General features: G+C 40.9%; 1 protein-coding gene across 7 annotated transcripts in view; it reads left to right on the plus strand.

The window, feature by feature from the left end:
* CAST (calpastatin) overlaps positions 1–27,527 on the plus strand; it is a 54,110-nt gene that overhangs the window by 17,148 nt on the left and 9,435 nt on the right. For 2 of the 7 annotated variants that reach the window (XM_074532507.1, XM_074532508.1), the window contains exons 1-17: positions 1,415–1,774; positions 12,337–12,396; positions 16,637–16,687; positions 16,930–16,986; positions 17,197–17,313; positions 18,347–18,445; positions 18,981–19,082; positions 19,651–19,731; positions 19,822–19,875; positions 20,479–20,574; positions 20,720–20,815; positions 21,514–21,612; positions 22,782–22,865; positions 23,563–23,610; positions 25,648–25,752; positions 26,049–26,144; positions 26,634–26,735. In XM_074532507.1, coding sequence (XP_074388608.1) covers positions 1,430–1,774; positions 12,337–12,396; positions 16,637–16,687; positions 16,930–16,986; positions 17,197–17,313; positions 18,347–18,445; positions 18,981–19,082; positions 19,651–19,731; positions 19,822–19,875; positions 20,479–20,574; positions 20,720–20,815; positions 21,514–21,612; positions 22,782–22,865; positions 23,563–23,610; positions 25,648–25,752; positions 26,049–26,144; positions 26,634–26,735 — 1,692 coding nt within the window. In that variant the 5' untranslated portion in view covers positions 1,415–1,429. Of the gene's footprint in view, positions 1–1,414; positions 1,815–1,947; positions 2,119–2,253; positions 2,330–12,336; positions 12,397–16,636; positions 16,688–16,929; positions 16,987–17,196; positions 17,314–18,346; positions 18,446–18,980; positions 19,083–19,650; positions 19,732–19,821; positions 19,876–20,478; positions 20,575–20,719; positions 20,816–21,513; positions 21,613–22,781; positions 22,866–23,562; positions 23,611–25,647; positions 25,753–26,048; positions 26,145–26,633; positions 26,736–27,527 lie in introns of those variants that run through there. The other 5 variants (XM_014270104.3, XM_014270105.3, XM_014270108.3 and 2 more) reach the window with 4 other exon arrangements.

The following is a 27,527-nucleotide window of genomic DNA, read 5'->3' on the forward strand; positions in this document are numbered from 1 at the left end:
GCATTGCTCCTAATGAGTAATTATTTCTTTTTCTGTCTGGCTGCTATAGCTTGGAGAAGTGAGAATCTGTGTTACTTCCATGGCCTATGGAAGCAGTGCTGGGAGAACTCAACAACAGTGGTGGAAATGCAGTAATAATTATTGTTATTTCTAATTTTCAGAGGTGGCTTCTTGACCTTAATGATTTAAGAAATTTAAGGTTAATTACTTTTAGCTGGCACCCAAATTAACATTGTTTTAAAGGGGAATTCTTTCTGCTTTCTCATGCAACAAACAAGAAAACAAGAAAAAAGAAGAGAAGTTGATAACTATCTTTGAGTGAAATCCCTACTATTTTTGCAGCAGGCAAATTTATCTAGTTTATCATCAAAAGTGACACTTATTGTCAGTGTTTTTACACCTTATTAACTGCCACCAGATTTTTATTTTGTGAGCTTTGCAGATGCACCTTATTTTAAAGGAAGAAATTTTTGAGCAGGAGGCATCTGAAGTCACAGGATTGTTTGGGAATGTCCACAGAATAAATTTATTCTTACATTCCTAGTCTTATTGTGAAGGCTGGAAAGGCTACCTCTAAAATCTGAGATTATCCAGAAAAATAACAATTCAGGCTGCCTGAGGAGTTAGTTTCCATGTTCTCTCTGGGGTGGGTGTGTGTCGTGACACAAAATCACAATTTATAGGTGTTCTGCAGCAGGGCTGTGGCAAATCATGGGGCTCTTCCTGGGAGTTGCCCTCAGAGCTGTTGGCAGCACGTGAAAATCAGGAGGGCTGTGCCAGTGTGGAGAACAGTGCTGGCTCTCTTGGTGGCAGAGGCACGCTAAAAATAGGCCTAAACATTAAAAATTGGAAGCTGCTGGAGTACAAAAGGTGCCTGGCTTTGTGTAATGATACAAGATTTGCAACTTGTAGAGCTGTGCAGTGGCCAAAATAGCACAAACCCTTTCACAAAGTAAAAATTCTCTGCTTCACTCAGAAGTGGGATATTTTCTTCATCAGTCTGCAGATGTTTGTCCCTTTCTAATTCCCTTCCAAGGCTGACTTATTTCTTATTATTTGCTCAAGATAAAGGGCAATACAGAGGCTATAATGAAAAAGTGGCTGAAGGTTTTGTTAGTGGCACAGGGCTTTTTCTTTTTAAAAAAAAAAACAAAAAAAAACCTCTCCCATAATATCAAAGGTATTGAAAATTTGATTATATGGCAGAAAGAAACTCAAGAGCAGATCACTATTAATATTTCAAGAAGTATTTGCTAATTTCTAAACGAATAGAGATCATTTGGGTTTGTTATGCTTAAAAATAACCCTACTCAGTCAGGTTTAGGCCTTAAGTGGCCAAACCCATCTCAATTACTTTCAATTAGTAGCATCCATGTACTCAGAGAGTAATCAGTCCAAATTTAGAAACTTGTAATGGGGCAGAGGGGAAATGAGCAGGTTCCTCAAAAACCAAAAGGTGGGAGGCAAATTCTGCATTTTGGATGCTGAATTCAGCCTCACCTGTGCTTTTTCTGCGTGGTGCCAGCTCAGTGCCAGCTGTCCCTGCTGGGGCACCCTGGTCAGGAGGGGTTGGCTTTGGTCTGCTCAGTGTGGGAGCCCAAACCTGCAGGTCTGGGTGCCCTCCCTGTGCTGCTGGGTGGGGATTGTGTGGCTCAGCTCAGCCCTGGGCCTTGCCAAGAGCTTGACTTGGCCGGCAGCTCCCGGAAGCCACAGCCCCAGCGAGGAGCAGCCTGTGTTCCTGCATGCAGCACAACAGGAGCCACACGTCCACCGAGTGAGTCAGCTGTTCCTGCTCCTTCACTCTCCTGCATGAGGTTTGTTCTGTTCCTGTTGCAGTTTTCTTTTTTTCTTTTTTTTCTTTTTTTTTTTTTTCGGTTGTTTTCTGCCCTTTCTCCCCCTCTTCTGGGAATTCTGCGGGCTGAGATAACACCAGCTGCCAGCTCGAGGCTTTCTGGCCGTGCCTCCCCTGTCAGCAGGTTTGAGGCGTTCCAGAGCAGCGTGTAGTTAGTGAGCTTTTGAATTTATTTACTTGAATATGCTGGAAACAGCCTTTTCATTCACCACATGACGCGGCGGTTTGGGGAAGAGAGGGACAAGGAAGAGCAAGCTTTGAAAGCGGTGCCTAAGTTTTTCTGTATTTACATTTCTGTTTTGGGGCGGGGTTGGGGTTTTTTCCTTGCTCACAGCCCACGCTGTTCTGGCTTCCAAGACCTGTGTGATTTTTTTTTTTTTTGGCATACTAATGCAGAGCCTATAAGCCTGTGCAGAGTATTGCATAGTTAGGGTGTGGTGATCTGCAAGAGCAACTTCTTGTTTGAACTGTGCTCAGGTATCAGTCGTTTATTGCACTTTAAAATATATGTTTTAGATATGTTTTAGGGTATCTAAAGTATACTAAAAGTATACTAAAATATACTAAAAAAAATTACTTTTCAATGAATGGTATTGTTTCTGGAATAGTGAAAATTAGATAGGTAGGCACTACTTAAGTAATGCTACTGTTTGATTATTGCTGGTAATGTTGTTTCTCTTTTGGAGATAAAGTAGTGCATGAAATAGCCCAGAATTTTTAAACATTGCAGACACCTCTGTTGAGTTCTTGATTTTTTTTTCTTTTTTTTTTTTTTGGTAACTAATTTCCTCAATGTTGTCTTTTTTTTTTTAGATTTATATAATACAATTTAGAATAGCTACTTTTGCATTTCTGTGTTAGACATTTTCTTTTCTAGAGTGACATTTGTTACACTCAGTCTTTTATATAACAGTGCTTTCTTGAGTGCTTTTTTGCTTTGAGGCTTTGGGTTTTTTGGGTTTTGGGGTTTTTTTGTTTCCTTTGAGTGGTTAGATATGTGGGGTATGTAGAGCTTGCAGAAAATTCTGTTTGTGATCTTGGAGTTGCAGAAATGAGCTCTGTGACCGGGTTTTCCTCACGGCTCTGCTTGTAGAGCTTTGCACATTAGGGGGACACTCCCAGTTTGAATTCTGGGCAAGGCTGTGCTGCCCTGGTGCCCCTTGGAGGACTGGGAGTGAGGGTAGAGAGGAAACCTCTATCTCCAGAAAGCAAAGGAGCTTTTTTATCACTGAGCTGCTCTCCAGCCTCTCCCCTGTCACCATTTCTGCCCTTTGGTTCCCTGAGAGGAGGATGCCTGTGCTCATTAAAACTTTGGGGCTTTGTCCAGGGTCTCTTCTGCCAAAGGGAGAAGCTGGCATGGAGACAGGAGGGTGTCAGCTTTCAGTGCTCTTTGGGAGCTCCTTAAGGCTCAGAAACCCTGCTGGTTTTATGGAACAAGTCAGGTCGGTGCCTGCCTTTATGCCATGCTCAGCACAAAGTGCTGGAACCACCTAGAAAATGAACATTTTTGATCCCCAGGAGGGAAGATCCCTGTGAGGCAGGATAAAACCTCAACAAAGTGGAGATTTCATATTTTTTAACTGAACCATAATGCAGTTATTGCTCCAGAGCTTGCTGAAGGCCCTTCTGAAGTGATTTTAAGTTGAAGCCAGTGATGAAGCAAGAAGTGCCCCAATCTGCCTCTTTTTAAGTGGGAATAATAAAACAATGTTGAAATTTTCTAAAATTATCTAAAAACAAAGCCCAATGACACACCACCACCCCTGGTTATGCAGTGCTGCCCTTAGATGATATTTTAACAGCCAAGCTCTATTAAGATTCCCTGACTTGGTGTTTTTTATTTATTCTCCTGTGTTCTCCATCCATTTGGGTAGCCACGTGTGTGTCAGTCCATACAGGCCATTCACAAATAATTTTTTCTTTCCATTTTCTCCTCATTCTGGGACTGAGAACCAAATTTCCTCTTCTGAGAGCTGCTCTCTCATTGGGTATTGCCTGGTTTGATTGCTGCCAGTAGAAATAACCGAGTTCATCACCTCAGAGACTTTCAGCCTCAAGATGAAGTTGTGTTTTACGTAACTTCACTGTCTTTTCCAACTCCCCATTTAGGGAACGCTGCTTCTGTTTGTGGCTCCCTGTTTGTGTTTGTGGCTCCCTGCTTCTGTTTGTGGCTCCCCTTTGCATCCCAGCCCCGCAGAGCAGAGTGTGGCGTGATGCTGCAGACCAAGTGACACAAATCCCAGCTGAGCTCAGCGTGGCATGTGGCTGGCACCTAATCTCCTGTTTTCCTGGTGTTTGTTTGTCAGCCCGCAGCTTGCTGCTGCAGACAACTGTGGAATGTTCCTGGTGTCTGAAACAGCATGCAGAGAATGGAAACTGTTGGCTGGAGAAGTTGCAGCTAAATGCTCATGTGAGGCGAAACTGAAAAGAGGATTTTTGAGCTGCCGCAAAAGCAGTGACCAGCTCAGACATTGCTGTAAATCCTCTCTTGTGCAGAGTGGGAACCTGAGAAGAGGCTTGACAGGACTGGGACACTGCTTCTAATATCTGAATATGACTGAGTGAAAGTGAAATTTCAGTGCGTGCCAGCTTGTAGTTTATTGTTAGAGAAACAGGACGTTTCCAGGAGGAGGTAATTGAAGAGCACGTTTTAAGGAGAAATAAGAATGAGGAGCTTAAAGCTGATTGTTGATTAATTTATGAGATACTGATTAATAATGAGATACTGAAGTGGTCTGTTTGCAGACACACAGAATGTGAAGGCAGTGGATGAAGTCTGTGACCCTGCTTGGATAAACTGACTTTATTTCTAGATCACTTCCAATATCATGGAAGGACATTAAATAGAAATTGTCTTTGTGTATAGTAAAGTCTTTAAGCCAAGCTGCATGCTGGAATCTAAATAATTCCTCATGGCCACAAATTGAACTGTGAGTATGTAAAGTTCTTGCTGTATAAATATTGTGCATGACCTGTGATCAGCTAACAAACTCTTTCCCTCTGCTTCCAGAAGAAGCAAACAGGCACAGTGCTTCTTGGGATATTTATAAATTTTTTTGACAATCCTAACTTCCTGCATGAAAGTGAGCATAAACTGGGGCACTGGAAGTTAGAGTGAAATAGTACAAAAATTACTTTAAGTGAATTGTCATTCGCTGGCCTCAGTTGTGTTTTGTTCCAGCATAAAGCTGTTTCAGAGTCTTAACAGTTGCTAAAATAAAGAAAAACAAACATGCCAGTATTAAGCCTTGAATTAGGTTGCTGCAATCCAGACATCTGAAAACAGACATCTCAGCTAAAGGTGGTTTGGCAGTTTCTAGGAGGTGTGAAGGCTTGTTTTACTCTGTGGTAAATATAATACTGGTCTTACTCACTGATTTGCATGTTAACATTTCATTTAGTGCGACCAAATTCAAATGCAAGTAGGTTGCCTCTAAAAACACTGCTTAAAAACCTGTTGCATTAAATTTGAGTAGTGTGGTTAACCACCTTTAGCTGATGCATAAAATTCAGTAGTGCAGTATTGAAGAGTTTCATCTCCGTACCAGAATGGCAGCAATTTTATTCTGATATTCAAAGTGAAAGAAACCAGTGAATCTATGTAATGGAAGTTGTCTGGCTCGATGTTCCATGACCATCAATAAATTTAGCAGCACCTGAGGCCATATAAGAGTCTTTACAAGCCAATCAGCACCTCAGTCTCCTGGTTCAAACCAGTTCCTTAAAAAAATTGTCATGTTTTTGTTTCATGAGGAAATGGCTGTATTTCCTCTGTGTCTTTTACCATCTCTAAATGGTGGTTGTTCTTGCTTCTGGGTATAGATTAATAATTGTTGCAAATGCTTGTTCTGCGTGGTGAGAAAATGGCAGAATAATGAAATTTTAGGGTTATTCTTTTTCATGATAATAGCTGCAGAAATTTGAACTATAATAGTAGTAATAGATTGTAGATATTTTTCGGTTATATTCACACCAGCTGAATTTCTGAATGACAAAATACAAGGAAGCATCTCTACAGATAACTAAACAGTGTCTGAGTAATACACAGGTACAAACTGGAAACCTGCATCCTGCTCTTCCATTTCATTGGGTTCTAAGTATTAAGCCTCCACAAAATTTACTGAGAGCTTGAAAGCTTGAGAAGAATGCTGTTTTCTTGGTTGATGTGGGTATTTTTTAGCTTTCTCTTAAAAAGCTGTTGTTTTTCTTAGGAATATAATAGCAGAGCTGCATGTAAGAGCAGCAGTTGCAAAACAGTAGAATAGTTCCAAAATTACTTGGGATGGAAAATGACACAGGAGCACTCAATGCTGTAATATTTTAACTCAGCTATTATAGTTACTGTAGCAATAAAAGATATGTAAAGAGTTAATGCTTAGGTTTTTTTCCCATTTTAAGTCACTGCACGTCTGACATGCTGTGTAGCTTTAAATACACATGTTTATATATTTATGTATTTATTTGTCCATGTGCACACACACCCCCTTGGTGCTATCCCTGTCCCACCTTCTGCCTTTTTTGTGTGTGTCCGGGGATGGGAGAGCTGCACAGCCCTTGCCACACACCATCAAAGCAAGTGAGAGGTTTAACCTCTTTACAGCTCAAGTGGTATTTCACACCTCAGCGAAATAACCCATTATTTTTCACAATGGTTCTCTGAAGAGCTTTTGCTGCCCACATCTTGCAAGCGCCATTAATTAAAGCTCGGCATTAGGGCCATTCATGGAGAGAAGCAGCCGCTCACAGGCCGGTAGGTGAGGTTTTCCCTTGCATTACACACCCTGAGAGTTGGTAGTTGTGAAATCAAAGGTATTGATTGAGGGCTCCAAGCCTGAGGAGCAGCCCCAGCTCAGTTATACTAAAAGGGTGTGATCCACGAGAGAACTTGGGAAGCTCTTCAGTCCTCTGTTCTAGACTGAGTTCAGCTAGATCACTCTAAAAATGTTTATACAAGCTCCCCCAAAAGCTGCTGGAGCTGGAGGTCCCTGATTTATCCAGGTACTTTGCCTCAGAGTGACTCTTCTCTCCAGAAGGAAGGTCTCTGAGCACAGACCTGAAAGATTCTTTATTAAAGGCTAAGTCACTTCTTTGTTTCCCATTTTCTTTGTGCCCTGACCAGAGTACAAAGCATCAGGTCCTGACTCACCTTTTCCTGCCACTAATTCCCTCATACATATTTTTTCTTAATTTTACCCCCCTAAACCTATCTTCGTATCTTTCAATATTCTTGTCTGCTGCAGTGTGATGGTGAAAATTGTGCTAGCACTTGACCTAGAGAAGCTTAAGCCAAAGAGGCTGGAAGTTATATTTTTCATTCATATTTATGTTGTCACAGCAACAGATGGCTTTTCCCCAGATTCCTCTTCCCTTGTTTGTTTTTGGTAGGAGAATCTCCGTCTGTGACATTATGGCCTTTGCATGTTTTTGTCAGTATTGCTGCCTGTCTAGAAGGGTTTGGTGTTGTTTTGGATTTTTGTGTTGCTACCAGTGTCAGAGATCAGGAGCATTGCTCTGTTCAGCTGTCTGAAAGCAAAATTGTAACCCAGTGTTACAGACCAATTTCTCCATTTTATTCGAGAAAATGTCACCTCAAGTAAAGTGAAAAGTTGCACTGACAGTGTGTCTTCCTCTGGATGTTTGTTGCTTTATTCTCATTGATTCTTATTCATCTTCTTGTTGTCATCTCAGCATTTTTGTATGGGTTGCTTGCTAAATATTTGCAACATCTCTTCTGGTTTTGAAGAGCTCCATCTGGTGCATTATGTTCTTTTCTGAGGTTGGGCAATGACCTTCCCCAGCCTGATGAATCTCACAAATTTCCAGAATTTATTATTTTAATTGATGGTAGCTCTCACTGCATTTGGGGTAGTTTCAATGATTTTTAGGTCTGTGAAACTGAGAGCACTCATGGATTTATTTACCTGTTGTTTTATTTTTTCAGAGGGCATCTGCATCCAGTTCTCTGAGTGTTCAAATTTTTAATTTTGATGTTGTCACCATTATTTTCTTCTTCTCCTGTTGCATTTCCCATTTTTCATGCAGATTTCTGTAATACTCACAGTGGGATCAGATAACCAATTTTTTATTGTTTTGTTTTACTAACCCACTGCTTGGCTAGCTTGGCTAGCAGGGTTAACTTTTTGCCAGCCACTGCTTGGCTTCTGTGACAGTTCTCTTTCAACCAGCACAAATACTGACCTGCTAACTTGACAAATGAGTTTCCAAGGGTATTCCTTCTCTTAATTCCATCAAATTAGATCCCACATCTCTTCATTGGTCCTTTCTGGAAAGCCATCCTCTAACTCAGGAGCACCTGAGGTCCTTTGGTCAGCTCCTGTGCAAAGACCGATATTGCCCTGCACTGCAGCTAACCCAGCAGCTCTGCTGGCAGGGTGGGGTAATTAACAGGGATCAGTCTTTTCCCAATCAGTGCTGTCCTATAACCTCTTCCCTGTATATTGAGTCCCTGCTGTGGTGATCTTCGTGGTTGTAGGCAGGGAGCAGCTCCTGGTGGGCCATCAGTGGTCCTGGATGCTGTGCTCTGGATTTCCCTCCCAGCTAACACAAGAGTGATGAGTGTCACCTCTCTGGTGTCAAGATGACCCTGAAGTGTTAGAAAGTCTCTTTTCCCAGCCCTGAGACTGAAGAAGAAGTCAGGATTCCTTGGCTCTGGTTCTCAAGGTTGTTTATTTTCTCTAATCTAATACACTGTCTGACTGACCCACTGAGGTCTGTCCAGCAGGTTGGGTTGAGGCACACTGACACCCTCAGGACAGTGTTCTCTTTTTATACTAAAACCTATGTGTACATTATTTACCATAACTTCCCAATACCTACCACCTATGTTACACAGTCTCTACCTTAAAACAATCCAGAAGTGCCACCATCATAGCAGAAGATGGAGGCCAAGAAGAGGAAGGAGAAAGAACTTGCCCAGATTCCTCCATCTTGCCTCCTGAACCCCCATTCTAAAAACCCCAAAATTCTACTTTTTCACCCTGTGATAAATTCGCTATCATTCTACTCAAACCCTTGTGGCTTGTAACTCCTCACACAAGGTTGGTAATTGTTTCCATGGGCTAAAATCAAAGGCACAGGTGTTTTTGACTCCGTGCCAAGGTCTCTGAGCCCCCTGCCAGGGTCTGGAGTCCTCCAGGGCAGCCAGAGGAATATCCTGGGTTCTGACACAAGAGCTGTGTGTTAGCAATCCCCCAGGCTGGCATCCCTCCTGCCCCTCACTCACAGGCACCAGGGCTGGCACAGCATTCTCCAGTGTTGGAACTCACTGCATCCCTCCGGGTGTCCAGAGTTGCTGAGAACCCCACCGGGGGGCTTGGAGACTCTGGCACGCAGCCCAGAACACCTGGGGATTTGATTTTGATCCCTGGAGCAAGTTGCCAGCTTTGTATGAAGACCTGAAAGTCACAGAGGTTTGAATGGTGTAATAACAAAATTATCACAGGGTGAAAATGTAGGTTTTAGGATTTTTGGTATGGGGGTTGTAGGGACAAGATGAAGGAACTTGGGCATGTCCAGTCTTTCTTCTTCTTCCTCTTGTTCCTTATTTTCTGCAGTGATGTTGGCACTTTGGGATTGGTCTAGAACAGAAGTGCACTGTCTAACATAGGTGATGGGTATTGGGAATTAAGTGTAAATATGTTATACGTAGTTTGTGGTTTAAAAAGACAACACCACCTCGGGAGCGGTCAGAGTGCTTGTGGCTGCCCTGCTGAGCAGATCTCGGCTGGGCAGAAAGAAAATTTTATAGATAAGAATTAATAAACAACCTCAGGACCAAAAAGTGAAGAGTCCAGACTCGTTCTTCAGTTGCTTGGGCCGAAGCAGAGACATCCTGCACATCTCGGGGCAGCAATTATCGACAGCAACCCGAGACTCCAGAACCCATGCCTGGTTTCAGGCATGACCCACGGGGAGTGCAGCTGCAGGAAGAGAGGAAGCAGCACTTATTGTGCTCATTCTCCCCTCCAGGGATCCCTGATGGCTCAGAGGACACCCCACTCTCCCTTTGCACCATCTCCTGACTCTCTCTGCCTCCTGGTCTGGTTAAACCCTCACTGTTTGACACCCCAGCCTTGCTGTGAGGGGCTGAGCATGCCAGGGTGAGAGCAGGGTGTGCCACAGCCACACAACAAAAACCTCCTCCTGCCTCAGGAGGGTTTTGTTGCCAGGTTGCCAGGCAGCACTTCACTATTTACCTCCACGCCTGACACACGTCCTGGTGTTGCTTCACGCCTCCTGCAGTCCCTCTGGGCAGCTGTGGCAGAAACATCTGGGCACAGCTGGCAGCAGAGCAGGGTCCTGGGGACGGGAGCACCAGAGCAGTGTGGGGTAAGAGGTTGATCCCAGAGCCAGGCTGGTGGTGACAAGGTGGCACAGTGGTGAGCACTCCAGGCAGAGGGCTTGGGGCTCTTGGCGTTGTCAGTCTGGCTGCAAACCCTGCTGGGTGAAGGGCTGGCTGAACAAGGACCCTGCTTCTTCCTTGCAGTGGCTCTTTTTGGGGAGAGAGTGGCAAATTGTGGGTCTTTATTGTGGGATTTGAGGGGGAAGCGGGGGAAGTGAAGCAAGGCGCTCTGTGGTGGTCCCTGTGCTCTCTTCCCTCCTGTCGTGTTCTCTTTTCCCACCTGTCCTGCTTTCCTCTGGCTCCTCAGGGCTTTGTTCCCCTGATTGTCCCCAGGGAGGATGGCTCGGTGTCCTCCACAGCCCCTGGCCAGCAGCTGTGCATTGAAGCTGTTTCCTATTTCCAGGCTGCTCCTCTTCCTCCCTTCTTCACCTCTCTGCTTCTGCTGGTCACTGCCCTCCAGCTGGACAGGGCAGGAAGAAGCAGCTGGGATTCTGGGAGGTTTTCACTCATCCCTGCAGGTTTTGGTGGTGCTGCTGTGATGGGACATGTGAAAAAAGAATTTTTCAGTGCATTTTAAGTCAGTGTCTTGGTAGGAGTTTTCTGAGGGCTGGAAGGGAGGAGGGCTCAGATAAATGTTTTCATTATTAAACAGACAGGGACTATGGTGACTAATAAGAAGGTGTCGAACAGATACCTGCTCGTTAGTCATGCAGAAGGAATTCAGATTAATTTCTTGCTGAGGAAAGGAAAGGAGAGGAAGACTGTTAAAGAGCAAATGAAGAAAAAATACCTGATGTGGTAGTGGAAATAGGTTAAAAGGTTATTAAAAACTTCATTTTTCTGCCCTGATGTAGGAGGCTCTTTACGTTCCTATGTTTGTCTCCATCCATTTAAAAGTAGTGAGTCTGTTGGTATATGGAAGCAGCAATAATTTCTTTACTTTTCTGCAGTGCGACAACTGCAGATTCTGTATAATAAATATTTGAGACAATCAAACCTCTCACTGAGATGTGTGAGACACCAACTAAGCTGGTGGGGAGACCATGCTGTTGTCATCATAGTGTGCATTTTAAATTCTGTACAGCTTTTCTCTTATTGCTGAGAAATCCTTGTGCTGCAAAAAGTTGGGGGAATTAATTTTTTTTCCATGTGGAAGTAAGAAGCCACTCTGGGGTCTAGAGTAGTAGTATGGCTTCTGTTCATTCAAACTCTGTGTGTGTGTTTTCATACTTCAAGTAGCACAGTAAACAGAGATAATGTAAAAAAATGGATAGAAAAGAGAAAAAGTAAAAAAAAAAAGATAAATTGTGCTGTAAATTTAAATGTGACCTAATAATGTATTACTGTGATAGAGATGGCAAATCACAAAATCATAGAATACAGCTTTGAGCACATGCAAAAATACAAAATACACCTTTAAGCAGAGGAGCATGGAGCAGGAATAGAGGAGTAGTGTTACTTCTTTATAAAGTATTGATGAGACAGCTGGAGTGTTCTGGGCTTTGAAGTTTGATACAGCCACAACAGCAGCACACCATAGTGTTTCTGGACTGGCATCCCTGAAGCCAGGAGAACAGACCATATCCTTTGTGGGGGGGTTCCAAAAAGGTCAGATTATTTATAGGAGCACTGAGGGGGACGTGTGCTGTTCACATATTAAGTACTCCTTTTTGTCTTGACATATCTGAGTTTGATACTTTAGTATTAAATGTTTTGTGTAACAAACCAGTAAAACCAAAGGCACAATTTTTGTTTAAAAAAAATTTAAAAGAAGCATGGGTGAATCCTGCAAATTAAGTGTATGTGCTTCAATGTGAGAGCAGGATTTGAGTTTGTCTGGGTACTTGCTGGAAAATTTGCTGTCATGCATGTCAGAGGAGAAAAAATAATGTTTAAAGAAGGTCTGTGGGCATCAGCAAACTGTCAAAGTTCTACATGGATGTATTGTAGAAATACAGGCCAGGCAAAGGATCTCAAATAATAACTCTAATTTTCAGAAATAATTTATTCTTAATTTTCATCTAGATAACCAGTGAATTCAGACTCTTTATGCTTGCTTGATTTATTACAAGTATTTATTACAAAAGTAAAGTTTGTTTTTGTTTTTGTTTTTTTCTCTTAGAAGCAGTCTCCTTCTGCGGATGCACCAAAACCACAAATTATGAAGCCATCTGAAACTAGGGTAAGAATTTCAGGAGGAAATCGTGCTTGCATGGCACATGTATGAAGCCATGGAATTTAATTTTTAACATATGAGTCTATTTATTCTTCAGCATCACCAAACATAATTTTATGCCATGGCATGGCTTCATATGGAATTTAATTTTTAACACTTTGATACTGAGTAACTTCACTCATATTTCTTATCGTAGCTTATTTTCCTCGGCCAAAAAAAAAATCTAGGAAAAGTGCTCTTCAAAGCAACCAGAGGTTTTTACAACAGCAATAAAAAGAAAATTACTTGCAGCATTAAATTTTAGCTCTGTCAGTTTTGTGCCATGTGTATAGCTCCCCCCAGTGTAACTGCAGGGTCATTTACCTGCTGATGATTTTTCACGTACTCAGCCAAGCCAGGATGAGCCTCAGCTTTCTCTGTACATACAATTGCATCTTCTCGTTAATCTCCTGTGCTTCTCTGTCTGACAGCTCCCCTGCCCTTGCCCTTCACGCTTGTTCTGTCTTGTTTTATGGCTGGGGCTTCCTCAGTGTCAGGGCTGTGTCATCAGTCCTGTCCTTTGCTCGTCAGGAGAGAGTCATCGTCCTCACGTTGCCTAACAGGAGTTACCTGTGCTGTTCAAACAAATGATTAATGCTTCTCCCCACCACCTCTTCCATTTTCCACAGCCATAACAGTAGAACCAACAAAAGCTGGATGCCAGAGCAGGCCAGCAGGGACTTGTGTGGTGGAAAAGGCTCAGGCTGCCTGAACCTTGTGTAAATGCCAGAAAAGGGGTGCGTGGAGGGGTGAGGGTGGGAAGGGTCCCTGTGGGTGCTCTGGTGGAGGCAGAGCCAGTTCTGCAGGTAAATGGCCCTGCTGGAGGCCTTGCCAGGCACCTTTTGGGCACCTACAGCATGTTGGCACAGTCAGAGCTGAGGTCTGGTTACCTTCACAGTGATGATTTTTTTTTTCCCATTTGTCAAATGAGAAGTTTCTTTGTGATAACCTTTTCCTCTTGTTCATTCTGGCCTGCCTCCACATCTCTGCATTAGCCATTACATTCAACTCAGCCTTTTAAAACCCTTTTCCTCCATGCACACGTACATCTAAGAGCTGAATGGCAATTAGACAAATTTTCCATTTGTGCACTATCATCATTACTCACAAATGGAGGCATCTGCCAGCATCTGGTTTCTCCTCCCTGTTCTGTTTGTGGGCAAACTCATTTGTGTCGTGTTTATTACTGCTGTGGTTCTCCATATGGTCTAACCCAGACAGCTATGGTCTTTTGCCTACTTGAAATTTAAAACAACTCTCAGAAGAATGTGGTAAATGAGCCAAAAATAGAGTAGCAGAGGCATGCTTCAGCACTGTAAGGCTGGTAAACACAAATCCCTTTGAAACAGTGGCCTGCATTTGCATGTGCAACATAATTAATGTTTTCTCTTAATGTCTGTTGCATTATTAATGTCTTTCTCCTGCTGGATTAAACAAGTCATTTGCATTTTTGACAGTAGACTTCTTTCAAAAGAAGTAAGGTTGCTGAGTCACTTCAATTTTCTAGTCCTAAATTTCTTGCAAATTAACAGATCTTTCCCAATTGCCTGCTATAACCACATCTCATTTGTCCTTCCTGTGGTCTCTCCAGTGTGTCACTGCTCTTACACATGCTCTGGATCCCTCCTTAACCTTCAGTTCTCTCTGTGTGTGTATCCAACGAACCCTCAGAGTTGTGCCCTCTCTGAGCAAGCCCCGAGGAGGAAGGAATGTGGAATTTCTCATTCTGTGGGCAAAGCCTGGGGTTAGGTGGACATTTTGGAGGACTAGGGTGTAGAGCCAGCACCCTGTGGATTTGGCAGGGTTGGAGCAAACAGAGTGCTGCCACTGTCACAAACGCGTCCCCTTCAGCTGCCTTCCTTCTGCACACATTTGTGTGACTGCGCTGTGAACCAGTGAAAAGATTGTTGTTTTTCATTTCCAGACCATTTCAGTCAGTTTGAAATGCATCCTGTTGGATCCTGGCACAGTGCAGGTGGAAGTAGGCAGTTGAAGGGGAAGTGGAACATCTTTTTCTCCTCAGAAATTCAGTGCACACCATCAGCTGATGCCATGGCTTCAGTCTGTGGCTGCTCACAGCTGACTCTGTTTAAAGGATGCCTGAAAAATTCCTCTGAATGGATCGTCTCATACTAAAATTGTTGGTTTGATTACCTGTTTTTTAGTCTGATTTTTTTAAAATTATACTTGAACTTTGTAATTGCTAAAAGTATATCTAAATTGATATGCCTCTGTGTGTGAGCAGGTGTTTATAATAATGTGTTTTACTGTGGCCTCAGCTTTTGTGTGCAAGTCTTGAATCAAATCCTTGCCCATATGGGTCTGTTTATTCTTCAGCATCACCAAACATAAATTTGTAGCATGGTCAATTCTGCATATTGAATTTATTACAAAAGGATAGTGAATGATGCATACCTCACACAGAACGTGCATAAAATATTCAGTAAATAATATTTACAGTATAAAAAAGAAGACTTACAGTTGTTCATAACCAGTTTGGCAAGTTGAGGTTTTGTATTCAACGTTCTGTACAGGTGTTGTTGGGTGTGGGCAGAAGTGCAAGTACATGTGTTTTATGGTCCTGCAAAAATAAGGTGTGTTTAGTTTTCTTCTGAAAGGCAGATAAGAAAAACCTGAATTTGTACTCTGATAGCAGGGTGCTTAGAATCCTGAGCAAGCAGTAGTCCCAGAGCAAGGAGAGTCAAACTCTGTATTTTTTGTACTTCATTTCTGCAAATGTACTTCATTTCTGTCACATTTTTTGCATCTTGCTGCTGAAGGACACCTCATGTCTGATTGACTCTTTGCTACAGATGTTACAGAAACACACCCAACCTTAATTTATCTTGTAAACGAGGAAAATTTTGGATTATCCTTTCATTACAGGATTATTTCGTGTACAGGTACAAACATGGATGTGTATCTTTGAGTTAGCAGTTGTCATTAATAAGGACACACAAATGGGAGCACATAAAGCATGACTGAACCTGAGAGTTGCTGTGCTTTAATCCAGTTTTAGGCATCGAAACAAAATATAAAACAGGGAATTTGGGGAGAAGGTGGGAATCTGTGACCTTAATGAAATATTTACTTTTAATATCTCTTTCTCACTTTGAGAATTGCTGCATCTCCCTCTCCATCAGTATTTCCCCTTTTCTGTGTGGAGGTGTCCCTCAAAGCTTCAGGACCTTTGCCAGGATTATGCACAGGCATCTGCATTTAATGTGTGCTCAGGGTTTCCCAGCCAAGTGTCTGCAGTTCAGTGTGGGGGTGTGAACACTTGCGTAACAAAATGTAAACAAACTTAGCAAATTTCTCTGTGTGGTCAGCCAGAAAACGGAAGCTGGGTGATTCTAAGTGGTGATGAATGTTTGGCAGATGAAAGGCTCTTTCTGTCTTGCTCACAGTGTGGCTGAAGCAGCAAGAAAAAAATAGGGAGAAAAATATGGTGAGGAGGCTGGGTTTCTCTCTTCTCAACAGACATAACAATTCTGTAATTTTTCTTTTTCACTTCTTACTGTTGTAATTTATTGTTTGCTGTACTTTGACTGGATGAATCACAGGAATTGGTTTTGTGGCATGGCTGCAGAAGGTTTTCAGGTGTAAACCCTCAAAGTGCAGTCATGTAATATTATCCTAGCCAGGTTGTCCAGCTCTGTTGTAAAATAAGAGCATTAGGAGGTTACAGAGGAAAGAAAAGATACAAAATTTCTTCTGTATAGTATAAGTGTATTAACAGAACATATCCCACCCTGTGTATGTGCTGTTGAATCTAAGTAATTAATGTCTTTTCCATTAAGTCTACATGTATTTTTATAGCTACTTACTTTGCAATTAAAATTATTTTATTGATAAATTAGTGAAAAATAATCCATTTAATCCATATAATCCAAATAATATTTGAGGCTATTTCAGAAATTGCTATTGGCAATTTGGGTTTGGTATCAAACTGGTTATTATACTTTAGCATCTTTCCCTGTCTGAGGAATGAGTGTGTTTGTGTGTGGATGTTTGCACACATTCGAGTGCTCTTAAATCACTGGCAGCCTCTGTTAGGATGTTGTGAACTGCAAGATTAGTGTGTAGTAGTTAGACAGCATGTGTGCTGACAAGTGTGAACCTGTCTGATCTTCTCCTTTTACATAATCTGTTCCTCTGCAAATAACCATGCATATTAATCTCTGCATAAATGTTGTTTATATTTCAGTCTGCACCGACAACCCAAGCAGGAACTGAAAAAAACACCCAGTCAGACAAGGTAAATACCTACCTTTCACCTTTGCAGAGCTGCTGCACTTTGCTCTTTTACTAACTTTGAAAAACGAGGCTGAACTGTTGGCTGTTTCTGTGTCACATAAAACTGGTGTGTGACGAGTGCATAAACTTCAGAACAGCCCAAGAAGTGTCCTCTTAACCATCTTTAGATCTGTCTTGTGCTTGTTTGGACTAGCACTGAGTGGTGGAAATGGTAAATTATCTCAATACTTTATTTTATGACAGCCGACAGACTCTCCAAATAAGCAGCTGTCTGAAGAGAAGCAAAAGGAGCCCAGTGATGTAAGTTGTATAATTTCTACCTCCCTCTCTCTCTCTGTATCTCTGTCTCTCTCTGAATTTTTTAATGAGGGTTTCTTCTGGCATTTTACTTTACTTTTAAAAAGGGTTTCTTCTGGTACTTTACTTCTGTCTTTCATTTAAAAAAAATCATTTAAAAAAACCAAAAAGCCAGTCCTCCATATCTAGTGATAATAGTTTATCTCTACACAGGGAAAAAACCAAACCACACCTACTGTGTCAACAACTTCTAAACCAAATAACACAGGAAAAGTAATTACAACTCAGGCTGGCCAGCCTCCAGCAGCAACCTCCACAGAGACAGCAAAGGTATTGTACAAGCACAACCAGATTTTATTATCTAAGCTACTTTTTATTATTTTATTGAGGGAGTGTTAGGAATCCACATCACTATGGATTGTTTAGCTGAGTATTGTCAAGTGAGACTTTTGGGCCCCCAAAAATCACAGTGTAGTTAAGCTTTTGGCCAAGGAAATAACAGTAAAAACATCACAGTTTTAGGCCTATTTCTGTGTGTTTGGGGCTCTTCTGTTTTTCTCTCAGTTTTTTGGGTATTTTTTAAGTTCCTTGTAGCTTCACAGCCGTCCTTGGTTCTTTGTCAGGCTCTTCCCTTGCTCTCTCACTGCAGTGTTCTCTCCAAGTGTAGCAGGTCAGCCCTGAATGAAAGGCTCTGAAAAAAATTAATAAGAAAAGCTGGGAAAAAAAGCTGGGGAAAGGTAATTTCCATAGGGTAAATGAAGAGAAAATGTGAAGGAAAAGCATGTGGTGGCATCAGGATGTGGCTGTTTTGGTCTGCTGGTGTGCACGTGTCTGGTGACATGGGGTAACACGAAGGGCTCCTGCAGCTCTGCTAAAACACCCATATTTTTAGCAGTAAATGACAATGTCAGTAATGCAGAAATCTGCATTTTGTGTGGTGGTGTTGCCCCTCCACCTCCCTGCCTGCAGCATTTTCACCCCACCTGCTTGAGCACCTTTTGCTGCTGGGGTTTAATGGTGCATTGAGAGCTACATGAAGTAAATGACAGCTTTCCAAAGAGACTTGGAAGGGGCCTCAAAGTCTTTCCTGCCCTGAAGATTTCTTTCACTGGCAGAATAAAAGAAGGAGGTAGAGTGCTTAAAATAGAAAGCTTTCTTTCCCACAGCAGAATCTCACTGGAAACAGAGCTTTGATGGTGGTAGCTCACTCTGCCCAAGCATCTGGGTGCCGTGCATTAGAACCAGCCAGTTCCTGAGTCAGAAACACTGTGCACAGCCTCAGCATTGGATGTTTTACTTTGTTTTGTCTCTCTTTCAACATTGTGATAAACTATCTCTTAATTTTTCTCTTTTTCTACTCCAGCAAAAGTCCAAGGAGATGTCCACAGTGACTGGTGCAGCTGCTGGGACAGGCACAGCTGGTGCAAGTGTGGTTGCTGCTGCTGACAAATCAAGTACTGAGGTTGGTAAACACAGCCCCAGACAAAGGGTTCCCCTGTAATAATGTCTCAGAGGGTGCTTCTCTCTCTGAAATACTTCAATTTTGGGAAAAAAATGAATGGGTAACTGCTGAAGTACTGATACATCCTCAGTTTATGTGTGATGGTGGAGAGCCATCTGCAGGAAGAGGTGAAAAACAACTGGTGTGTCATTTGTGTTTTGTTAAATAGGACTTCTTTAGAAGGTAGTTTAAAATTATACAAGCTTAAAATCAGTTACTCCTTATCTTCAGTTATATTTGAATGTATATGTGTATCCACTGATACACAAATGAAAATATAAATACAATAAATAAATATAATACCTTGTTAATGACACTGGAGAATTGAGTTTAGAACCATTCTCACTGAAAAATTTGGCAAGTACACATCCTGCTGAAAGAAAGCTTTTAGGTTTGTTTCTAGGAGAATTCTACAGATTTGCCAAATGCTTCAAGGTTTTTTTCCCCCCTGTGTACACCTTTGTAACCTCTGTAATGGTTTGCTAATTTTTTTTAGCCTAGTATGGATGAGTCAGCACTTGATAGCCTAATAGATACCCTTGGTGGACCTGAGGAAGATGTGCCTACTACTCCTGTTTACACTGGCCCAGAAATTACGGTATTTTATACTTCACATTCTTATTTCTTAGAAGATTCATCCCTAAATTACATCTGTAGTTGCTCATTACTGTGTTGATCCAGGACTTGTACCTGTGATCTGTGACGAGTTTAAACTGAGTGTGCAGTTACATGTTAATGTTGGTTTTGTTAATATAAAAAATGACACAGTTTTGGGAATTTGTTGAAGAATGCATAACTTTCTGAGTCTGAATGGGAGAATCATGTGAGAAGGATTAGATTGCAAGCTTAGTGGCTCAGTAAAACATGACAAAAATTTTGGAATACATAAATATTTAAAAAGCAATCTAGGTTCAGCAATACGTCCTATGGTATGAGACTCTGAAATAGCTTAAATTAGGAATCTGGGAATGTTCTGCTGGATGATGAGCTCTGTTGAAGCAGGTGAGGAGGCATGTGCATGACAGTAGGTACTGAAAGACACTATAGAGGGTCCCAGTCAATATTTGCATTTTCATTTTGGTGGTATCACTGCAGGTGGCTCTATCAGAAATTTATTTCTGATGAAGAGCAGTACACAAACATTAATGTGGGAATTATTTTCACAGGAAGATATATATTCAAGATATTTGGAAGAATTGGGCAAACGGGAAGGTAGTCTCCCTCCAGAGTATGTTAAACTGTTGAAGGTGAGTTAAAAATTAATACATTCCTCATGTGTTTCTGTAATATTGGATATTTCTGCTTCCCACTTACTACAAAATTAATTCTCACTTTAGAGCAAAGGATATGGCAAAGACATGGTCCCACCGAAACCGAATGAGCAAGATGAAGTAAGACTTTTTTTTTTAATATACTGGAAGGTGAAGGTAATCCAGGTGAAAATAATTTAGTTATCATTGAATTCCTAGGAAAATATAAATGTTGCTTCTTTCCCAAAAGTCCCAGGCAATGGGAGGTGGATATAGGGTGCCAAATAACCTAGCTACTGACAAAAATGAATAGAGCTTGACATGGATGTTTTTAATAAATCTGTGGGAATTTTCACAATGCTGAAGCTGAGATGACTCAAATAAATATTTACAGAAATATTTGGCACACAAATAACAAAGGGGAGAAATACTGTGCAAGCAGGAGTCTCTCTGTAATGCCTTCAGCAAAGACTACTTGTATTTCTACACTTGGCCAGAGATTTCTGTCAGCCAGCATAATTTTGCTGGTTGGGAAGTCTGACTTACTAAAAATAAAAGCTTATCCGAGACATGAATCAACCAGTGGGGGCAAGCACCTTTATTTTCTGTTGTGTCAGGAACTTGTGCCAGTGAGGTCGCTGTGTGAGTAATTGTGGGACACACTTAGGCTGTAAACTAAGCTTGACCCGTGATGATATTTGAAGTTTCTCATGGTCATAACTTGGTTTGCAATTCCTTGCTCAGAAGCCAATGACGGATGATGAGCTTGCAGAGGCCCTGTCATCCGACTTCACCTGCAGTGCTGATTCTGCTCAGGAGAAGAAGACAAATCTGACAGAGGTACTGACACTTTCCTTACTACTGCATGCATTTATTGTGTGGGAAAACTGACACTGTTATCATAATATTTCATTTTAAAGTAGGTAAAATTTCCTGCTTCTTTTCTATATTTGCAAATTTGCCTGTAATTTAATCTCGCTCACAGAAACCAAATAAAGAAGGAGAAATTGTGCAAGCACAAGCAGCAAGTTCAGTTAAGACCTCAGCTCCTCCTAAGGAGAAGAAAACAAAATCAAAAGAGGTATGCATAATCCTTTCACTGGTTACCTTATAATTAAAATTTACAGGCATATGCTATTGTCATATGTTTTTGTTCTCATAAAGATGCTCATCATTCTCATTTTCAATTGTAAATCCTCTTTATTATAGAAAAGATAGGAATTACAAGAAACGCCATTGCCCAGATTCCATTGTGCCTTAAAGATCTTTAGTGTATCAGATGATTTTCCTTCTGGATTCTGAGGAATAACTGTGGTTCTTCTCACTAGAGGAAGTAGAGTAGAAACATTTATAGGAAAACTTTCTTAGCTCTGTGATCTGTGTTTAAAACTTGGATATGATGTAACTTTCTCACGGTTTATGAACTTTCTGGTTTTTAGCTATGAATAGAGCAAGTGTGACCTTACACTTTTTCGGTTTGCCAAGTCAAAGAACATAAGAGTTGTGTTAAATAACATTGTGGCACTGTGGTTTCTGGGGGGGTTTTGAGTTCCTTTTTTTTTTTTTTCATTCTCTCCTTAAGAAAAGCCTCATATCTAACTAAAGCTGTGCTAATTCTGTCACATTATTTGGTGTTAAGTAAATTGGATAAAGCCAAACCAAAATGACCAGTCTTACGCTGGCTCTTTTCTTTGTATACAATATAAAAATATTTGAGGTAAAAACCCATGTCAGTTTAAAGAATTTACAAAGTGGTTTGCACATTTTCTTAAAATACAGGAAATGAAAGATGATGCAATGGATGCTCTTCTTGATACTCTTGGAGGACCTGAACCTGAACCTGAAGAAGATCCTACCCCTATTGTAGAGGTGTCAGAGGTAACACCTCACTCCTTTTTTACCCTGGCTTCCAGGCTCTGGTTGTGGAATCCTGAGTTTCTTTGTTAGACACTGGAAAAATGTGTAAAATAACAAGTAAGTTGTACCCAGGGTCTCCACAGAAAGTGATTTTGATATCAAAGGCCAAAGGAATGTGTGAGCCTTCAGTGATTAAGAAAATGTAAAGCATTCAGAATCCCAAGTGGGTACAGGTGGAGTTGAACATGTAAGGTGGTCTGGAAAATTATGAGCATGTAATTTGCTTATACAAGCAAACATACATATATGCATATAAACATTCACAGGTAGATACAGCTCTGTTTTAGTTTTTTTTTCCCTCCAGCACTCTATAAAATATATAGCAAGCTTTCATTTTGCACATATTTGCTGTTTGATTTTTGACTTCCAATGTGTGTGCTCCTTTTTCATCAAACTCCATTATCTTTCTAATTTGAGTCTTTCCTTCACTGTCTTTTGAGAGTTTTGTTTTTCCCCAACAGATAGAATTTAAACAGTTACCCTGTGTTTGCATGTTAAGCTTTAACTTTTTGTTTTAATTTTGCAAACTCTATCTGTAATGATATTTAGAGCAGTTTTTTTCCTGTCTTCACTTTTAGCCAAGCAAACAATGGGGAAATAGTAAAAAATCTTCTGTTGCTGAGCTAAATTTTGACTAAAAAAGAGCTTCTTGTGTTGCACATTTAGTCAGTCTGGGCCTTCAGATAACTTAGCAGATGATTTCTTCATTAATGAGGCCCAGAGAATTAAAAACTTTGTTTTGGTGCCAGTGATGGAAAAAGACACAGAATTATGGGTTCTGTAATCAGAGTGCTGAAGTGCAAGAAAACCTGACAATTTTGTATACAGAAAAATTCTAAAAGTGCCTGCCACAAAGAGTTCTGAATGCTGTCTAGAGTTTTTTAGGATTGAAAATAATTTAGCCATATTTATATACGGCATTGAATCTTAAACCATTATGATATTACTAGAGGCATTTGACAGGAATAAATTGGGGGATTTTAGTATCTTGCTACACAGAATGACTTCATCTGATGCCAGTCCTTTTGTACACAGTAGGCAGAAGAATCCTGATAGTGGAGTTGTGTAAAGGGAGCTTTTATTTTAATTTCTTTAAGTGGTTTGGTTTTTTAATATTGTTTCTTTTCAAGGCAAAAGCCAAAGAGAAAAAGGAACAAAAGGCTGGAGAGCGTGATGATACAATACCTCCAGAGTACAGGTTAACACCAGAGTTGGTAAGTTTTTCATATCTCCATTGCTTTGCAGGCAGGGCGTTCTGCCTGACATTTTCTTTCATTACAGAGAGGGAGAGAACATGGGGAAAACAAACTAAACTAGTATTTAATCAATGCCTTTCTCCTTGGTGATTCCTGTACTTCTTATTTCCTCATCTCCCTTTGTGGGTATCACTGTTTTTTCCAGGAACTCTGGGCAAAGATCTCGTCTTATCCATGAGATGAGTGAGTCATCTCAAATGGCAAAGTCACTCGTTCCTTCTCCAAAGTGATGTTTCGTGTTTCTGGCATTAAATCTCAGCCTTGTGAAATCCATCTTTTTGCAGAAGTGCTCTTTGGTATCACTTTGTAATGTAACCTTAAAGCACTGATGTAAAAGAGTGGGAAATTATTTGGAACCAATAGGAAAATTGCTTTTTTTTTTTTTTTTGATTGTCACCCAAAGTGATGGAGATTGAGTCAAAGTCAACCAAAACAAGAGCAGAACACTTTTTGGTCTCTTGTAATGTGCTGACATCCCATTTGCTTTTTTTGACCTACATATCTGGCCATGTAAAAAATTCCCCATTTCGGCAATTCCTGTCACTGATTAATTCTTGAGTATGTGATTTACTTTACCTTATTTTGCTGGTGATTATGGAGTAAGGTATGTCTTGTAACAAGGGGAAAATGTCGATAATATTTAATTTCCTTCTAGGATAAAGATGGAAAACCAATATTGCCGAAGCCTGAAGAAAAACCAAAGGTTAGAAAACTGACAATATTGTAGGAGTGTGGCTAGATATCCTGTTTTCTCCCTCTCTGTCATCACTTCTCTCTGTACCATGATGTAAGTCTCTTGGTCTTGTGTGTTTTACTTCCTTGCACAAAACCTGCTGGTCAGAAGCATCGGGTGGAAGTTGATTTTACTGAAATTCACTTGTCTGTGAGTGAAGAGCTCATGCAAGGAAAAGATTTAGCAAGTTCAGGACAGGAGAGATTTACAAAAATTATTGCTGACTCAAAAAAAGGCTGTGTGAGGAGTTAGTATAAAGTATTCTATGAAGGTCTGTTGGAGCTGCTAAGGATAGAGAGAGGTGAAGCAGGAAAATCTTTTATTTTCTTGACCGTTTCCTCTTGCTAGTGATCAAATATAAGGGAATAAAGGAATATTCCTTTATATACAGGAATATTTCCTCCTGGAAAGAAGGAAAAAAAGCTGCTGGGGTCATTTTCCTAATCGCAAAAAACAACCTGGACTTTGTAAAGAGTATCCATCATGGCCTAGGAAGTGCAAGAGAGGATTAAAATACTGAAAGAGACAGCTGTAAATAGTAGTTTTAAAGGCACAGAAAGAAAGCAAAGGAACTGTGCACTGAAGAAACTGAGGGCTCCACTTTGTGAGCTGAGGAATCTTGCAAAATTTGGAAAGGCGCAGGAAATCTCTGCTCTTCTGAAACGAGTATGAAGGTCAGGACCAAGTTTGAGTCCCTTCTGGAGTGAAATCTGATGTTCAGGGTTAAAGTGTGGGCAAAGTGCTGGAAAAAACAGACTTTTAGTCTATAAAAATTGTTATTTCAGGTCTCAGACATGTTGATTGTCGTGAGTGGTGGATGTTTGAGAGCTGGACAGAAGGGAACTCCTGCCAGGCCTGTCATGAGGAGGAAAAGGGAGCAGCTCTGCTGTGGGGGGAATTAGGCCCTGCTGCCAGGGATCACCACTAATATTGATATCAGCAAAACCAAAATCATCAAAATTCCAAAAGCTGTGTTGATAGCTGTGTTAAAAGCTGTGCTAATAGCTGGGAACCATCAGCCACTCGCTGTTCTTCCACGATTTCTGGTGAAGGCAAAGTCCTTCCTTCAGGAGTTCAGCTGATGTTTGTCTTTTTTTGGGCCTCCACTCTGTGTAGCCTTAAGCAGCGGCATTACTCTTAGTGAATAAAATTTGCTACCTAAATGCCTTTTCTTATTCAGTGTCTGAAGGAGGATTTCAGGCAATATGAAAAGTGGGGCCTTATGTGTTTATGTGGGGCCTTATGTCTTTGTCAGGTGTCTCAGACTTTATCAAGTGTGAGACACTTGATAAAGAATTAGGGAAAGGGAATGAGGGAGGGATTTCTCTCTCAGAAATATTATTTTATGCATTATGAGTCTGTTCCTAAGCTGTTAAATTCCATGCAGCAGGTGAATGGCCATCACTGCTAGCAAAGACTTAAACATTTAGCTTTGAACAGCAATGTGAAGGATCCCAGGAACTTCAGGTATATGGATGTAGGCATGTATGGATTGCAGAGGCCTAGTTCACATAGCTTCATTAGATTGTAATATATCACAAACAGCAGAAAACTAAAACAGAATTTTTATTCACCAGAACACACACAGTAAAAACAACTGAGTGTCAGCAGTCAGTGGACAGGCTAAGGGAACTTTCAGGGAGCTCTAGTTCTGCTAGTAAATATTAGCTTTTTCTTCCTAATTAAGAGGTTGTGTTTTCCTTTCCAGTAGCCCTGTCTTGAACATTATATATCTGGTTCTCTATATTATGTTTTGTATTATATGTACAATTCTCTACATTATATTGGCTTATGGTAGCAAAGAAACTTATTCTGAAGTGTGTTTTTCTTAATTTTATGCTCTGCAAAATTAATTCTGTTCTGTTGCCCATAATTGTGAAAGGTTAATTCAGTATAAACTACAGATGTTTTCCTGCTTTATGGGTAGCTGTAATACAGTTCTTGAAAAAGAGGCAATGAGTCACCTGTGTCATGCTTTTTTGTTTGTTTTTTGGATTTTTTTTGCAGCCTATGAGTGAATCTGATCTTGTTGATGAATTTTCAAAGGACTTTGCCTGCCCTGCACAGCCTGCAGTACAACCCAAAGCACCAAAGCCCAGCAACACATCCAAAGTAAGTCTTTCTGGTTCACTGGAGAAGCTGACACTGACAGTTTTGCTAAGATTGGGTATGGGTTGTGTTCTTTTAAAAAAACCGATTTTCTTCTCTTCCTACTTTACCCTTCCCATTGCCTTTAGTGGAACATAAATATTGGCACTCAGCTCTTCATTAAGCATCTTCAGCCTTTAAATTTAGACTTTTCTTTCTCATTTAGTACTGTATTTAGAAAAAAATAAGCCCTTTAACTGGCACATTTTATGTTTTCTAAGCATATTCCCTAAAATACAGTGTAAATTGTTCTGTTTCAGAAGCAGTCAGGTTCTGTTTCTGCAAAAGCTGCTGAGGATAAGGTGGTCCCCCGTGCCACAGCTTGCACTGTGCAGTCTGCAGCTCCTGTGTCTTCAGTAAGTAGTGGAGCCCCTTCAGCTGGAGCTGAAGCAAAACTCAGTGTTTCATTTATGGAATGGTAGAGCATTTACTACCTAAATGCCTTTTCTTATTTAGTGTCTGAAGGAGGATTTCAGGCAATGTGAAAAGTGGAGCCTTATATGTTTATATGGGGCCTTATGTATTTATCAACTGTGAGACACTTGATAAAGTTGTCAGGATTTCAGTATTGCATGTTCTTCCTCTGTTGTGGTAACCCACAAAGGCTGAGTGGTTTACAAAAACAAAAAAAAAACAAAAAAAACCAAAAAAAAAACCCCAAAAATACAAGTAAGCACAAACTGAATGGTCAGCGACCTTCCCCAGAGAGGAAGCCAAACTGATAGTTCTGTGGTGTCCTGTGCTCTTACTGCCCTAAAGGGGATGCTGTTTGTGAACCTAGTAGGGACTGCAGGAGAAGACAAAACCAGGTTTCTTCAAACTAAAAATTGTTTTTTCCTGTGCAGGTTGGTCCTGTGTCAGATGAAGCACTGGAAGCCTTGTCCAGTAGCCTGGGAAAGAGAGAGCCTGATCCAGATGAGAAAAAGCCTGCTGTGGACAAAGTTAAGGTAGAGAAAAAAATCAGACCTCAAAAAATAGACTGTTGATATAATTACCTTCAGCACTACTCCATTTCCTCAGGTCATAAACAAAGGAGACATTACATTTTTTTTACAAACAAAATGTACTGTTGAAAGCAGTTTTGTTCTGCTTAGGAAGTACTAGAAGGATTTCAGCACAATGAGTACATTTTCCTAGTAATTCTGACTATTTCAGTGCAGTAGTTCCCTCAGTTTCTGAAAACTGCATTTTGTTGTGTCCTGCTGAACTGAAGCAGAATTAAGATGCACATCAGGGGTAGCACACAGTGTGGTCCTTTTTCTGAAGGAAACAACTTTATGATGTGGGGTTTAAATTTGTAATTATGCACAAAACTTTGGGGATTTATATATTTAAATAGGGTGCCATAAATAAGTCACTGAAATCCTGTCCAAGGGAATGCTGTTCATAGGCACAGTCTGAGTGCCCCCATGTGCCACCCTAAACCAGAGGAATTGGCTGGAATCAGAAACAGCCCAGTTGGAATTCTGTTGAGCAAAAGTTCCTAAAGTTGGTTTTAGTCCTTTCTCTTAGTTGGCATTTTCCCAGCATAACTTGTATGGGGATAATAATTTTTGAAGTGGGCCACTGATTTCTCTCTTTAGCCTTCCTTTGCATGCAGCCCAACAGCTGTTGAGTGAATTCGCAAAAATGTCAAGAATTAAGACTCAGAGGTATTTTTGATTTTTTTGACCCCTGCCTATTCACTTACCTCTGCTAGCTTCACTGAAATGGGAAAAGCTGCTTCTAATACACAGAGG

The sequence above is a fragment of the Zonotrichia albicollis genome, chromosome Z (genome assembly GCF_047830755.1).
Source record: "Zonotrichia albicollis isolate bZonAlb1 chromosome Z, bZonAlb1.hap1, whole genome shotgun sequence".
Lineage (NCBI taxonomy): Eukaryota > Metazoa > Chordata > Aves > Passeriformes > Passerellidae > Zonotrichia > Zonotrichia albicollis.